The following is a 15,987-nucleotide window of genomic DNA, read 5'->3' as shown; positions in this document are numbered from 1 at the left end:
TGCTATTATTATAACTTAATATGTGGTAAACCCAAATCCCCAATGTTATTAAAGCCCACGGCTTTAGTTGCATGAGAAAAGGATTTGTTCTGCCGTAATGAAGGCCAGCACCTTGGGCAGATGACTCCACATTTCTGACTATGCTCTTTATTTCAGGCAGAAGCTCTCTTCCTCCTCAGGTCAAAAAGACCTGCTGCCTCTCTGTATACCCCACTTGGTACTGAATACTCTTGGTGGGGATAACTTCAAACTCCCGCCACCTTAACCTCTAGCAGGTCTCCAGAATCGGTGTACAGCACTGGCCTACTCAGTTGGCTCTTCACCAGCATCCCATCCCCTGTAAACATCTGTCTTTAAAAAATTGACATATAATAATTGCACATATTCATGAGGCACATTGTGATATTTGGATACACATAATGTATAGTGATCAGATCATTTTAGTAAACATATTCATCTCAAACGTATCATTTCTTTGTGTTAGGAACATTCAATATCCTTTTTCTAGGTATTTGAAACTATATAATATGTTATTGTTAACTGTAGTCATTTTATAGTGGTATAGAAGGTTTAGCCTTCCTGTCTAGCTGTAACCACCTCGTTTTGGGGCGTGGGACTGGCTTCTTGATTAGAAGTGGTCACACTGCCACAGGCTTCTATCCTTAGCCTGGCACAGCTGTGCTGACACTGCTCTGTGCCCTTCTTAGTCAAAGGGCACAGTGGGTGGTTTTTAACCTTTCCTGCCACTGTGGAGCATGTCGTCCTGTGAAGGGCCGTTCTGGGGGAAATTATAAAGATTTTCTCCTCTATCAGTGTCTGCCTCTATTGGAACCTGCAGTGCTCTCATGTTGTCTTCTCTTTCCTGTCACAGCATGTTATGCTTCCCAGCAACAGACATGTGTGTATATACACACATATTCATTTATTCATGTTAGGAGAAGGCATTCACACATGAAAACGACTGAGATTAGTGGAAGCGTTTTAGGACCAGTGGGCCTTGGGTGTTTATGGGTGTTCCTAGCACCCATAAAGCAATTTAGGAGTTAACCATCCCCTTTCCTGACAGGTTACCAGCCTTAAGAGACATGTTCGTTATATTTCTTCAGCCTCGTGATAGTAAAGTCAGTGTCTTCATCACATGAACTCAGCATACTCTTAAAACAGAACTCCTCTTTAGAGAGTCGAATCCAGATTTACTTACCCCCATCTTATTATTGAGAAAAACGAGGTCCAGAGACCAAGATTATAAAGCAAGTGCAGAGTAAGTCTAAGAACAGAATTCAGTCCCCAGTTGCTCCTCCAAGCAGTTGCCCTTCTCAGAAGCAGTGGGGCAGGTTAGAGGATGCCAGGTGTTGGCCTTTCATATGTAACAGGGTTCTTCTTAGTGGCCTAGGGAGTTTCAGTGCAGAGGTTGGCACAGTGCAGTGTCAACAGGTAAAGCAAAGCAATAACTGGGCTTCTTCCGCAGGTAGATGGCAGACAGGCCAACCTCGATGGCTGCTGAGATGAGCCCAGTGTGGCTGTGAAGCCTACGGGAGCCTTCTGAAAACCTTGATCTATCCAGGCATCTAGAAAGGGCTTACTTTTGCTTTTTCAAACAACCTGTGAAAGACCAAGTAGTCCATGGTCCATCATGGCCCCTTCCTTAATGTCTGCATGAAGCTCCAGAGCAGGGTTTTCCATATCCCGGCCGTGCTCTGCAGGTGCAGGAAGCCTCTAAGAGCTACATCCAGCCCAGTCTTCTCTCCAAATCTGGGCTGGCCGCTGTGGCTGCTGATTTCCTGTAACATTCAGTGAAAGAGAATTTAGTCTTGAAAGGCAACTTTTCTTTCTCTTGGACCAGAATTATGAAACCGTTTTTATCCCTCCTCCTACTATCCTTGGATGTTGTATGACATTAAAATAATTTATGTCTATACATCATTAGAACCGTGTAACATATTAACATACAAGCTGATAAACTTTCACACATATTCTCACCACTCAGCAGTTGCTCCCAGGGCTGTGTCTCTAGCTGCTTCTTACTCCAGAATTCTCTGTTAGTACCTGCTGATGGCCCGTATGTGGTTCCTGAATGATACAGAATGCTTCATTCAGGTCGCATCCCAATCCAGAGTAGGATCTGCATTGTCAGGCAATTTCTAAGGCACCATGCAAGATGGCAGCTTTGGGAACCTGGATTTGGGTGGTGTGCTTGCCTCCTTTTCACTCAGCACTTGTGTTCCTGCAGATGGTCCGGCAGCGTATCCTATCCCAGTGCAGAACATCAAGCCTCTGCTCACCGTCAGCTTCACCTCGGGAGACATCAGCTTAATGAACAACTACGATGACTTGTCTCCCACGGTCATCCGCTCAGGGCTGAAAGGTACAGAATGTTGCACATGCCCCAAACCTACAGACCAGGCCTGTGTGTGTTTGCCTCAAGGCTGGTCTCGTGCACCCTGTCCTTACTGACTCCTGTCCTCTCTGGTGACCTCTTCTGGGCTTCATGGAGTCTATTAACTAAAGCCACTCCCTCTTCATTCCTTTGCTTATCTGACAAGTCCATACCTAGTCTTTATTTTATTATTTATTTATTTATTGAGAGGGAGTCTCACTCTGTCGCCCAGACTGGAGTGCAATGGCATGATCTCAGCTCACTGCAACCTCTCTCTCCCATGTTCAAGTGATTCTCCTTCCTTAGTCTCCCGAGTAGCTAGGATTACAGGCGTCCACCACCATTCCTGGCTAATTTTTGTATTTTTAGTGGAGATGGGGTTTCGCCATGTTTGGCTCAGGGCCAAACTAATCTGGAACTCCTGAGCTCCAGTGATACACCCACCTCAGCCTCCCAAAGTGCTGGGATTATGGGCGTGAGCCACCGCACCCAGCCAAGTCCATACCTAGTCTAATCTCAAAGGGAGATTCCTCACACTCAGTCTTCATCTTCACCTGCTCTTTTCCTCACTATGACAAGAATGATCCACTATCAGGTGTACAAGTATGTTTGCATCTGTCTCACGCCTGTCTGCACAATAAATGGACTGCAGCACCTGCCATCCCTAAGGCAGCAGATGGTGCACAAGACATCATTTACACAGAAGTCCCCGTAATTCTGAGAATCTGGCAGATTTATTAAGGAGCTGATCATTGTGCGATAAAGTTACCTTGAAAGCCTTGTGGAGGTTCTGCAATTATCAGACTGAGGCATTGATGTGAAGGGCAGTAGTCAAGTGCTGATACCTTCCTGATAGCTATTATGAGTGTTGTTATCTCAAAAGAAAATCAGTGGGCATAGGCATTTGGAGTGTTGTGAATGTTGCAGTTCGAGAGTACTGATGATGTTATGACCGCATTGATGTGAGTTCTTTGGAAAAACAATCTGTCTCTTCAGAGTTGAATGGTACAATGTAAAAAGGTTTTAAAATTGAATACCTGGGCTGCTTCTGACCCTTGATGTTTAAGGGACCTCCCATAATCTGAATGAGGATGTAGGAGACTAGCCAGGAACTTTGATACCAAACTTTGGTAACTAACTACTGTCATTCAAAACTGGCCATCTGTCTAGGGAGTCATTAGCATGTGCTGCTGCTGCTTGCCTTAATTATTCAGCAATCACAGGGATGTAAAGAATCAAGTCCTGTACTTAACTGTTGGTTGGCAAGAATCATACCTGCCTCTGTACCCCCCCCAAGTAATTATTTTATTTTTAAACTATAGAACATTTTTAGAAGCATATTACACACCCTCTTTTGGGTATCCCAATCTACTGTTTCAGAACTGTAATTATAAGGAATTATTTAGGCTGTAAACTCTTGAGGGACATGATCGATGTTTAAGTCCTTTATTCCACACATAGGCCCCAGTAGGAGCTGAGTACATATTTTTTGTGATGATGATGAACTTAAATTCTTTGCTTATCCTTAAAATTTTTTTTGAATGTTCTGTCTTTCATGGAGCTAAAACACAAGGATGGTCAACATAAATTCACTAATGTGTTTATAACCCAAGCTCAACTTTTTTCTTCAAAATTCTATTTTTAAACCTTTTAACCAAGTTCATTAATTTGGTTGAGAACCTGCCTCTAGTTCTGGAATCCTAAACTCGTTTCTCTAGCAAATATCTGGTGAAGGCTGAAAATAATGTAATTACCACTCAGTTCCTTTTTTATTCTTTACAGGGGGAATTTTTCCAGTTTTTACCTGCTTATGGAAGCATTTTTTATTCCTTGACTATATCATTTGTACTATGCCTATAAATTAGGTGTTGGAAGCAGGATTTCTTTTTTTGTTTGTTTGTTTTTGAGACGAAGTTTTACTCTTGTTGCACAGGCTGGAGTGCAATGGTGTGGTCTTGGCTCACTGCAATCTCCGCCTTCCGGGTTCAAGGGATTCTCCTGTCTCAATCTCCCGAGTAGCTGGGATTACAGGCATGCACCACCACGCCCAGATAATTTTTGTATTTTTAGTAGAGACGGGGTTTCATCATATTGGTCAAGCTGGTCTCAAACTCCTGACCTCAGGTGATCCACCTGCCTCGGCCTCCCAAAGTGCTGGGCTTACAGGCATGAGCCACCGCACCCGGCCTGGAGCAGCATTTCTAAGGTGTTGCAACCATATATGCAATATAGGTAAAAGTATACGTTAGGTAACTTGGGGAGGTGACCCAAAGGAGCCCTCCAAAATGAGAAATTTTTTTCTTGAGTTTTCTTCTAAAACTACAGGTAAGTTTATCATTTTAATTCTTGCCTAAGTAGATATCTAAATCTAACCTAAAAATTTTTTCAGTTATTTATAAGATGCTTTCAGCAGAGCACAATGGCTCACGCCTGTAATCCCAGCACTGTGGGAGGCCAAGACAGATGGATCACCTGCAGTCAGGAGTTCGAGACCAGCCTGACCAACATGGGAAAACCCTGTCGCTACTGAAAATACAAAAATTAGCCGGGCATGGTGGTGCATGCCTGTAATCCCAGCTATTCGGGAGGCTGAGGCAGGAGAATCGCTTGAATGTGGGAGGCAGAGGTTGCAGTGAGACAAGATTGTGCCATTGCACTCCAACCCCGGCAACAGAGCAAGACTTTGCCTCAAAAGAAAGAAAAAAAAAAAAAGAAAAGAAAAAAATTATTTACAGGATGCTGTTGTTCTGTGTCTTCCCAGTTTCAGAAAGTTAGATTAAGTAGACATGAGCTGGTGCCCTCTACTAGGTGCTGTAGGGACAGAGGAAAAGCTTCCCTTCTGTCCTCTCTGAAGGTTCCCTGAAATAACTGACAGTAGACAGATAATAGGAAAAAAGGCATAGAAATGTGTTAATGTAAATAAGCATAGGAGCCACATAAAGTAAGAGACTCAAAGGAAGTCCACATGGTTTTATACCCTTCCTGTGGGAAAGAGCGAAATGGGGTGGTGGGTAGGCAATAGTGATTAGTAGTAATTGATTTCTAGGTGAAATGAATGGACCTAGGAGGTAGACATTATCTTGTTAATAATTCTTGGGAACTGAATGGGACTCGTAAGTTATAGGAAGGTGAGGGGTGAAACTCTGCACTGTGACTAAAAGTTTTAACAAATTTTATTCTCTTCTCTGGTGGTTAAATCTTTCCTGGTTTTTTTGGGGAAAGCAAGAGATCCAAAATTTTGGGTTCTGAAACAGCTTCTAAGGCATGTTCGTCCAGCCTGCAGCCCGTGGGCCACATGCAGCCCAGGACAATTTTGAATGTGGCCCAACACAAATTTGTAAACTTTCTGAAAACAATATGAGATTTTTTTTTTGTTTGCAATTTTTGTTTGTTTGTTTTGGCTCATCAGCTATCGTTAGTGTTCACGCATTTTATATGCGGCCCAAGACAATTCTTCTTCCGGTGTGGCCCAGGGAAGCCAAAAGTTTGGACACCCCTGTTCTAAGGCCTTCCAGTTGCCTTTAATTCAAAAGACTCAGTGTACCAAAGCACCATAGTTGGGATCTTGTTCTCTTTGCCCCGACGATGCTATATGTAGGCAATTTACCTTTTCTCTCTTGGGATGTTTTAAAGACTCCGCCTTTATGTGTGAATAGCAATCATTTTTGTTTTGTAACTTATTTGTTTATCCACTATCTTAGGGGTTATGTTGGTAAATATTGGGAAGAGACAACCAGAACACTGTCAGAGATGGCACATGGCAATGTTTTTAGCCATGGGGTTATTTGTTCTGTTAAAGACAGGTCAGCCACTTGTCTCATAGAGGAAATTAAAAAGATCTCCAATCCACTTGGTTTTTCTCTGTTCCTGTCTTAGAGGAATATCTCACTAAAGAATTTTTGCAGCAAAGGAAGGTGACTCACAGTATTGTTTTAGTGTATCACCAGCACTGGAATTTACATCCTGACAAAAGAACCTAGAATTCCACATAGCTCTTGGTCCCTGCCCAGGCCTCTTCTGCATCAGTCAGCACACTTCATTTTCACTGCAGATGTGTCTCTGGGGTCAAAGGACAGGATCTGGGGAGGATTAGGCTCTGGTTTTGCTTGTCAGTGGTTTGCCGAGGAAGTTCTGCCTTCCTCAGATTCTCTTCCTTCAGAACGGGGACTTCTGTTCATCATACAATAAGCAGGCAATTGATTATCTTTGCTTGGGGTTTTTACCCTTTCTTATACTTTTTCCTGAGTAGAAATAATTCCAACATGAGTTCAGGAATTTTCTGGCCAAGCCAGTTCATCCCTCAGTGGTAAAGCAAGCTCCCAGAGGCACCCATTTCATCCCACACGTGCCTTGAAATTAAAAGCTCCAACCCCTGGGCTTTGTTTGTTTTTTGTTTTGCAGAATTTTCTCTTTTATCATTTCATTGAGTACAACTGAGAAAATGAGGAGGGAATTTTTGAGGCAGGGTGGTTTCAGTCATTGATACCGTCTGCTCCTGCAGACAGACCTGATAAGATTTGCCTGTGTGGTTCTCACTGAGTACGTGCCCCTTTTTTTCAGTCCTTGCAATGAAACATATATATATATATTTTTTTTTTTTTTTTTTTAGATGGAATGTTGCTCTTTCACCAGGCTGAAGTACAGTGGCATGATCTCGGCTCACTGCAACTTCTGTCTCCCAGATTCAAGCAATTCCCCTGCCTCAGCCTCCTGAGTAGCTGGGACTACAAGCACACGCCACCACGCCTGGCTTTTTCGATCTTCGAGGCAGTGACTCTGATTTTTTTTTTTTTTGTATTTTAGTAGAGATGGGGTTTCACCATGGCCAGGATGGCCTCGATCTCCTGACCTCATGATCCACCTGCCTCGGCCTCCCAAAGTGCTGGGATTACAGGCGTGAGCCACCACGCCCGGCCAAAACATACTTCTTAAAGAAAAAAAGTACCTGTTATTTTATCATCACACACTTCGCTAATTAATTAGTTTCTCTTTCCTCCACCCCCCACTTCTCCACATGCAGGTGTATATGCACATATACAACATGTGTGTCAAATGACTAATAAAGAGGTGAATCACACACATGGTAATGTAAGGGACAAAGGGCTGGGTAACCTCAGGCTCCAAATGGTAGCTGCAACATATGTCGTGCTTGATAAGCACACCTTTTTTCTTCTGTTAAAATTCAGTTGCCTCTTTTTGACCCAGCACTAACGCCACATAAGGGCTTCTTGTTAACACAAAAGAACTTAATTTTCACTGACTTTATATAAGTTTCCAGACTTTTACAAAAAGAGATTCGTAAGATTTTCTGCCTAAAGGAAAATAGTATACGTGTGCTGAATTTCTTTGTGTAAAACACCTAAGAGACCAAAAACCCACACCTCCCAAAATCGGTGAGAAAAATAGATGCTTCCAGAGTTTGGACCTCTTGTGTGCTTCAGAATTCCCTGTCTGCCTGGGAGGGCAAGATTTGAGACTCCGAGCCATGAGCTTTCGGAAAAGGGAATAGAGGCCTACTGAGTAGAACATTAGTTTGTTCTTTCAGGTTGTATTCTGAAACAAATTTAAAAATCAGAGCTTCAAACAAAATTATTGCTGAATCCTTGGGCAAAGATACTGGGGATTTTTTTTTTTTTTTAAATAAGACAGACATGGTTTACAAAAAGTTTCTGAAACATAAAAGTTCTGTCCTGACTATATCTAGGCTTCTGTATCCTTCTCTTCTTTGTCATAGTGACATCTAGAAATTGAATGAGTATTTTCTTTTGCTTTGATTTTTACCACTAATTTCTGAAAATTTTAAACTCTTGCCTTAGGAATTCAGCTCTTGCAGAAAACTCACATACTCCTGGCTGACACTGAACAATTCAGGGTTGTTCTTTCTTAGTTCCTCTGCTGAATTTTTCGTGCTTGTGCTTTATGAGATAGCCTATGTCCCTGGTCACAGCTTTGCCTGTCGTGTAGCTCAGGACCGCTTTATGCTAAATCATCAGAGGCCCTCACATATGTTGCTATATCGCTTGATGCACCTAGCTCCATATTCATTAGAACACGCAATGGCATTATTTGTATGGAATTTAATCTTTTTTGAAAGAGTGATTGTCCCAGCACTTTGAGAGGCCAAGGCAGGCGGATCACAAGGTCAAGAGATCGAGACCATCCTGGCCAACATGGTTAAACCTTGTCTCTACTAAAAATACAAAAAATTAGCCGGGCATGGTGGTGCGTGCCTGTAGTCCCAGCTACTTGGGAGGCTGAGGCAGGAGAACTGCTTGAAACCGGATAGTGCCACTGCACTCCAGCCTGGCAATAGAGCGACACTGTCTCAAAAAAAAAAGAAAGAAAGAGTGATTGTGATTCGCCTTTGCAGATGACAACCATCTCATTATAACTTTGCACCTGCGTTAAAAGATGTCCCTGAGAGTTTGCTTGTAAACATTTGGGTATATTCTTGCGTCCGACAGATAGAGCCCATCTAGTAGACAGAGCCTGGGAGTGCCCCACGTTGCTTGCTGAGCCTCTGAGCTGTCTCCGAAAGTATCATGCGTCTAGCTCAGCTCTGCAGGTGCAACGAGCCACTTTTCTGTTGGGGAAAGCCACCTTGCAATACACTTTTAAAAAATATCTTATTTTTAAAATAAATACAAGAATGGTGCAGCTCAGATGAGGAGCTGTGGAAATTTCACGTCATCAGCTTTATTTCTGCAATATTACAATGATAGTTCTGTCCTAAGAAGCCTGAGACACCGTCATCTTTGTTCCTACTTTGTTTATGTTAGTTGCTTCACCTTTTGGTTTCCTCGTGTGCCCAAAGCTGCTCTCCGGAGAACGTCATCTCAGTTTCCTGATGGCAAGCAGGCTTTTCCCTGAGACAGACCTAGATGTTGAATGCCCAGAGCATATTTAATATGTGCACGAATCCTAGCTTCCCCTCCCATCTGTAAAAGAACCTGATACCACAGGATGTTTTCGATTCTTTTATGTGGTTTTACATTTCCTGATTGTGAGAAATTTTTTTTTCCGTTTTCTGTTCATCTGTAACTGCTTTGGCTCAGCCCTTTGTGTCCCTAGTTTCTGCTCTGCGGCTAATTTCATGAGAAAGTTCTGGGTTCCCTGGGTCTGGAAAACTCTGTTGCCTCAGGAGATACACTCCAGTTTTTAAGAGAGGTGAAAGAGCTTCAGCAACCTCAGAATGTTCTGGAGCAGCATCAAAATCATGACCATGCATGAATAAGAGGGGTATTGTCATGTGTGTGCTGATAGAGCCTGGGGACTACTGAATTCTAGCCCCACCTCTGAAATAGGTGCCCTTCAGGGCAGAGTATTTTCTTTAAGTTCCACCCAGCTTCTCTGCAAAGTGGGCCATTTTAGTTTGAGATTTCAGAGATTTCTGTATAAACTAGATTATGGTTTTAGGGTCTTGAGGGAGAAAAAATATGTAATAAATCTTATTTATACTAGTAGCTTTTGTTTTACCAGCAAGAAATAAATTGTTCACACTGGGATAAGATAAATCTTTTAATAACCATTTCTTTTTTTCTTTTTCTTTTTTTTTGAGACACAGTATTGCACCGCCACCCAGACTGTAGTGCAATGGCGCGATCTCGGCTCATTGCAGTCTCCGCTTCCTGAGTTCAAGCAATTCTCCTGCCTCAGCCTCGCGAGTAGCTGGGACTACAGGCATGCACCACCACGCCCAGCTAATTTTTTTGTATTTTTAGTAGAGACAGGGTTTCACCATGTTGGCCAGGATGGTCTTGATCTCCTGACCTCATGATTTGCCCACCTCAGCCTCCCAAAGTGGTAAGATTACAGGCGTGAGCCGCCATGCCCAGCAATAACCATTTCTTATAGCACTGAGTAGTTTGTAGGTGGGCATCGAATTTCCAGTGTGGAAATTTCCCGGAAAAAAACTATCTCCCAGCAGGGGTATTTATTTTCTAAGCCCCACAACATCGTCAAATGGTGAATAAAAGTCAGCATTCTCATATGTGCCGGTGTCCTTTGTATGAACCGTATCTGCCCAGTAGTGCCCAGAAATCAAGTGAATATAAACTTAGGCTTTGTTTTCAATTCGCTTTTTATATTTGGCATTTATAAACTCTCTGAGTCATCCCTGGGAATGGAGGACACAGCAGTGGGCCAAGCACTTATCTGAATATACAGTCAGAGGTTTTATTGTCTTGCTTTCTCTAAAAAAACAAGGAAGTTCTGCGAGTCTCATTATGGAAATACTGGAATTGGACATAGATATTTAACATGCCAACTTTATTATATCTCGACTTCTACCTAATTTGGTTGTGTTTCAGGAAACTACAATCCCCATTCATGTGACTGTTTTTAATAGAATCCATCATCTTCAGAGAAATGGGTCGTTGTATTTGTGAGCTGAAACGTGAATATATCGGCTGGGCATCGTGGCTCACACCTGTAATCCCAGCACTTTGGGAGGCCAAGGTGGGCAGATCACCTGAGGTCAGGAGTTCAAAACCAGCCTGACCAACATGGAGAAATTCCACCTCTACTAAAAATACAGAATTAGCTGGGTATGGTGGTCCATTCCTGTAGTCCCAGCTACTCAGGAGGCTGAGGCAGGAGAACCACTTGAACCCAGGAAGTGGAGGTTGTGGTGAGCCGATCATGCCATTGTATTTCAGCCTGAGTGACAAGAGCAAAACTCTGTCTCAAAAAAAAAAAAAAAAAGAAATATATTTTTGTTATTTTTGCTCAGTGTCTGTATTTTGTAAACTACTGAAGACAGGCAGTGGCCTGCTGAGTGACTGTTTAAGGAGGGCCGTGTCTTTGTGCTGACCCTCTCTTCCGCTGTTTCAGAGGTGGTGGCCCAGTGGTGCACACAAGGGGACTTGCTGGCAGTTGCTGGGATGGAACGGCAGGCCCAGCTTGGAGAGCTTCCCAATGGTCCCCTTCTGAAGAGTGCCATGGTCAAGTTCTACAATGTTCGTGGGGAGCACATCTTCACACTGGACACTCTTGTGCAGGTAAGAGTGTTCTTAGGAAACAGGTACATTTTCATCAGTGTCTGCTTTCAGGAGTGGCACCACTGTATGACTATTCCTCCAGTTTCTGTTAAATACTGTGAATAGGTTATTATAATTATCGTTGACAAATTTTATTTTCATCTTTTTTTTTTACAATATAGTTAAGTTGTGATTTGTAAACCAGGAAAAATGGAGACAGCAGTTTTTGCCTTTTAACCAGAATTCTTTATTCCATTTCCCAGTCACGTGAGCACATAGTGAATAAGCAGAGAAAGCTGGTGTTTATCATCCGTCTGAAGTAGAAATCAGAAACTTGCAGAAGTGACTGGTGCATCTTCACTTATTCACTTGTAGGAGAGGAAGAATGATTTTCTTCTCTACTCTTAGTGAATTCTTAGCTGGGACTCCCTGTTACAAAAGACAGATTAACAAGAGGAAAACAAATAAGTTTCATAACATGTACATCTCCTGCATACCCAGGAGTTAACCCAAAGAAATGAGGAAGTCTCTAGAGCAGCTCAAAAAATTGTCGTAGCCTACAGGCTTAAATGCTTTGTGGAAGCAGAGAAAGAAGAGTGTGGGAAAAGGTCCAGTTTAGAAAAGTCTCCTAAAACACAGGTGATGTTGGTTCTGCAGATTTAACCCAATGCCTTCTCTCCTTTTTTTATAAAAGTCTCCAGAAATCCAGTCATCCTTCTCTTCCTGATGCAGAGAGAGAGAGAGAGACCCTTAGAAATGGAATTTCTTTGTAGATGTAATTTCTCTTACACAAGGGTGACTCTTTTTTCTTTTTGAGCTGGAGTTACGCTCTTATTGCCCAGACTGGAGTGCAATGCACAACCTCGGCTCACTGCAGCATTTGCCTCCCGAGCTCAAGCAATTCTCCAGCCTCAGCCTCCTGAGTAGCTGGGGATTACAGGCGCCCGCCACCACACTTGACTAATTTTTGTAGGTTTTTTTTTTTTTTTTTTTTTTTTTCAGTAGAGACAGGATTTTACCATGTTGGCCAGGCTGGTCTGAAATTCCTGACCTCAGGTGATCTACCCATCTTGGGCTCCCAAAGTGCTGGGATTACAGGCGTGAGCTCTGCTCCCAGCCTACCCTGTGTCTTTGCCCTATGTGTATCTCAAAATAACCAGCTCAAAATTATCCTTATGCCAAAGAGACAGATTTATGGTGGCTTATTCTGGTCTCCTACAGTCATATCTGAGGAAGCATGTCCTGAATCCTGTCGCACTCTAATTTTATGTTTGTTATGCCTGTGATGAACCTTTATATTTTAACTAAATTATTGTTAAGCAATAATTTTAAAACTTAAAAGTCTTTAAGGAAGTATACACGGACGGGCCCCTTTCTATTTGTTTCTATTTCCCAGAAATCTTTAGGCCACTTGATGTTTGGGTCTGTTATAGTGGAGGGTGAAATTCTTAGCAGGGCGTAATAGAGGCATGCCTGGGAGGGAGTTGGCAGTGGAGGTGATAATGAACAAGCATCTATGTCCTAACATTACTCAGCTCGTCCGAGAGGCAGGTATCCCAGATTTGGGGAAATCTGTAATTAGATGCAGGCATTAAATATTTAAATAGAGATTTTCTTCTTTTAATTGTGGTAAAATACATACAACATAGAATTTATCATCTTAACCATTTTTAAGTGTACTGTTTTGTAGTGTTGAATATGTTACATTATTTCACAACCAATCTCCAGCACCTTTTCATCTTGCAGAACTAAAAATCTTCACCTATTAAACAACTACTCCCTATTTCTCCCTCCCCCCAGTCCATGAGAAGCACCGTTTTACTATCTTTTCTGAGTTTGACTCTACATACGTCGTGTAAGTAGAATTATGCAATATGTTGACAAAGGAAACCAAATTCTCTACAATATTTAAAGAGGTTTATTCTGAGCCAAATACGAGCAACCATGGCCTAGGACACAGTCTCAAGAGGCCCTGAGAATATGCGCCTTAAGTAGTCAGGTCACAGGTTGGTTTTGCACATTTTAGGGAGACAGAAGTTACAGGCAAAGACATACATCAGTACTCAAGAGGTGTATGTTGGTTCAGGCTGTGGGAAGGTAGGGCGTCTTGAAGCAGGTGCACATACATGTCGTAGGTGTATTCAGAGATTTTCTGATTGGCAATTGGTTGAAAGAGTTAAGCTTTGCCTAAAGGGTTGAAGTCAGGAGAAACAAGTGCTGGAGTTAAGCTGAGGGGGTTGTGGAAGCCAAAGCTCTCGGCCCCACCCCACCCCCAAGAGGGAGTCTTCCCCTGCCCCAGGCTGGAGTGCAGTGGCGCAGTCTCAGCTCACTGCAACCTCTGCCTCCTGGGTTCAAGCAATTCTCCTGCCTCAACCTCCCCAGTAGCTGGGATTACAGGTACACACCACCATGTCAGCTGATTTTTTTTGTTTTGTATTTTTAGTATTTTGGTGTGTTTTTTTTGTTGTTTGGGATTTTTTTTGTATTTTCACCACGTTGGCCAGGATGATCTGGAACTCCAGACCTCATGATCCACTCACCTCGGCCTCCCAAAGTGCTAGGATTACAGGCGTGTGCCACTGTGACCAGCACCAAGATTCTTGTTATGCAATGAAGCCACTTCAGTAGCAGGCTTCAGAGTGAACAAATGGTAAATGTCTCCTTTCAGACCTTAAAAGGTGTCAGACTCTTCGTTAAATGTCTGCTGGATCAGGAAAAGACATAGAAAAGGAAGGAGATTCTCTACAAAATGTGGATCTCCCCACAAAAGATGGCTTTGCAGGGCCATTTCAAAATATATCAATGAAATGTATCTTTGGGTAAAATACTTTGATTTCCTTTGGGCCTGCTGTCTGTTGGATGATGCGGTGTCAGAATCAGGTTGGAATTTGGTATCTTACTGCTACAGAGTCTGTTTTGTCAGTCTTACCTCTATTTTACTGTTAATGTTGGTCAGTTGTGCCTGAACCCCAAAGGGATGTTGGGGGGGGGGGCACTATAAAGAGGCATGTCCAACCTTCCTTCCTGTCATAGCCTGAACTAGTTTTCTAGACTCCTTTGGGATCCCCTTGGCCAACAGCAGGCCCATTCAGCAGGTTGGGTGGCTTAGAATTTTATTTTTGGTTTACAAGTGTTTATCTTTTTATGACTGGCTTATTTCACTTAGCATAATGTCCTCAAGGTTCATCCATGTTGTACCATGTGTCAGAATTTTCTTTCTTTTTAAGGCTGAATCATGTTTTATTGTATGGATATACCACATTTTGTTTACCAATTGATAGACATTTGGGTTCCTTCCATCTTTCGGCTGTTGTGAATAATTCTTCTGTGAACATGGGTATGCAGATACCTCTTTGAGACCCTGCTTTTCAAGTCTTCTGGATCTGTTCCCAGAAGTGGACTTGCTGGATCATATGGCAATTCTATTTTTAATTTTGTGAGGAACTGCCATACTGTTTTTTCATGGCAGCTTGTTAACAGAGAGACTAAACTCTGTAAAATATTTTAAAGAGGTTTATTTTGGGCCAGTATGAGTGACCCTGGCCCAGTGAAACAGTCTTGAGAGGTCCTGAGAAAACGCGCCCGAAGGAGTTGAATTACAGTTTGGTTTTGTACATTTCAGGGAGGCAAGAGTTACAAACAATGACATAAATCAATATGTAGAAGGTATACATTGGCTCAGCCTGAAAATGTGGAATATCTTGAAGCCAAGGCGAGATAGAGGAGTATACAGGTCACAGGTCGATTCAGAAAATCTTTAATCTACAATTAGTTAAAGGAGCAAAATTTTGTATAGCATTTAGGAGTCATTAGAAAGGAATATTTTAAGTTAAAACCTTGGTATGCTGTGTCAGAGTCAGCCACAATATGAGCCATTTAGCGAGATTGGTGGCCTTTGGGCATGGCTTAAGGCTTGCCTTGGCTGGCCTTAGGTATTGTTTAGAATTTGCTATCTTGTGCCTGGCACAGTGGCTCACGCCTATAATCCCAGCACTTTAGGAGGCCGAGGCGGGTGGATCATGAGGTCAAGAGATCGAGACCATCTTGGTCAACACGGTGAAACCCCGTCTCTACTGAAAAATACAAAAAAATTAGCTGGGCATGGTGGTGCACACCTGTAGTTCCAGCTACTCAGAAGGCTGAGGCAGGAGAATTGCTTGAACCCAGGAGGTGGAGGTTGCAGTGAGCTGAGATCGAGCGATTGCACTCCAGTCTGGGTAACAAGAGCAAAGCTCCGTCTCAAAAAAAAAAAAAAAGAATTTGCTACCTTGTTGCCATCAAGAGTCTTTTGTCAGCCTTATGATCTCTGTTTTTATATTTACTCAGGTCATTTGTGTAATTTATTAATTACTATTAAATTTGCAATTTATTCAATCTCTGTTTTTATATTTACTCAGGTCGTCTAAGCCTAAACTCCAGAAGGGAGGGAGTTTAATGATGTGTGTCCAACCTCCCTGCCTGTCATGGCTGGGAATTCCGTTATTAAGGTTTTTCTGGGGTTTCCTTGGCCAAGAGAGGGTCCATTCAGGCTATAGGGGCCTTAGGATTTTAATTTTGGTTTACAAGCTGCACCGTTTTACATTTTCACTAACATTTCACAAGGATTCTAGTTTTTCCACATCCTTGTCAACA

The 15,987-nt window shown here is 42.5% G+C and overlaps 1 protein-coding gene across 1 annotated transcript in view; it reads left to right on the top strand.

The window, feature by feature from the left end:
• TULP4 (TUB like protein 4) overlaps positions 1-15,987 on the top strand; it is a 277,124-nt gene that overhangs the window by 219,306 nt on the left and 41,831 nt on the right. Inside the window, 2 exon segments of the mRNA XM_032253194.1 lie at positions 2,231-2,365; positions 11,210-11,376. Coding sequence (XP_032109085.1) covers positions 2,231-2,365; positions 11,210-11,376 — 302 coding nt within the window.

Source organism: Sapajus apella, unplaced genomic scaffold, assembly GCF_009761245.1.
Source record: "Sapajus apella isolate SASKATOON/1434 unplaced genomic scaffold, GSC_monkey_1.0 scaffold82, whole genome shotgun sequence".
Classification (NCBI taxonomy): Eukaryota; Metazoa; Chordata; class Mammalia; order Primates; family Cebidae; genus Sapajus; species Sapajus apella.
This window is presented reverse-complemented; position numbering and strand designations above follow the sequence as displayed.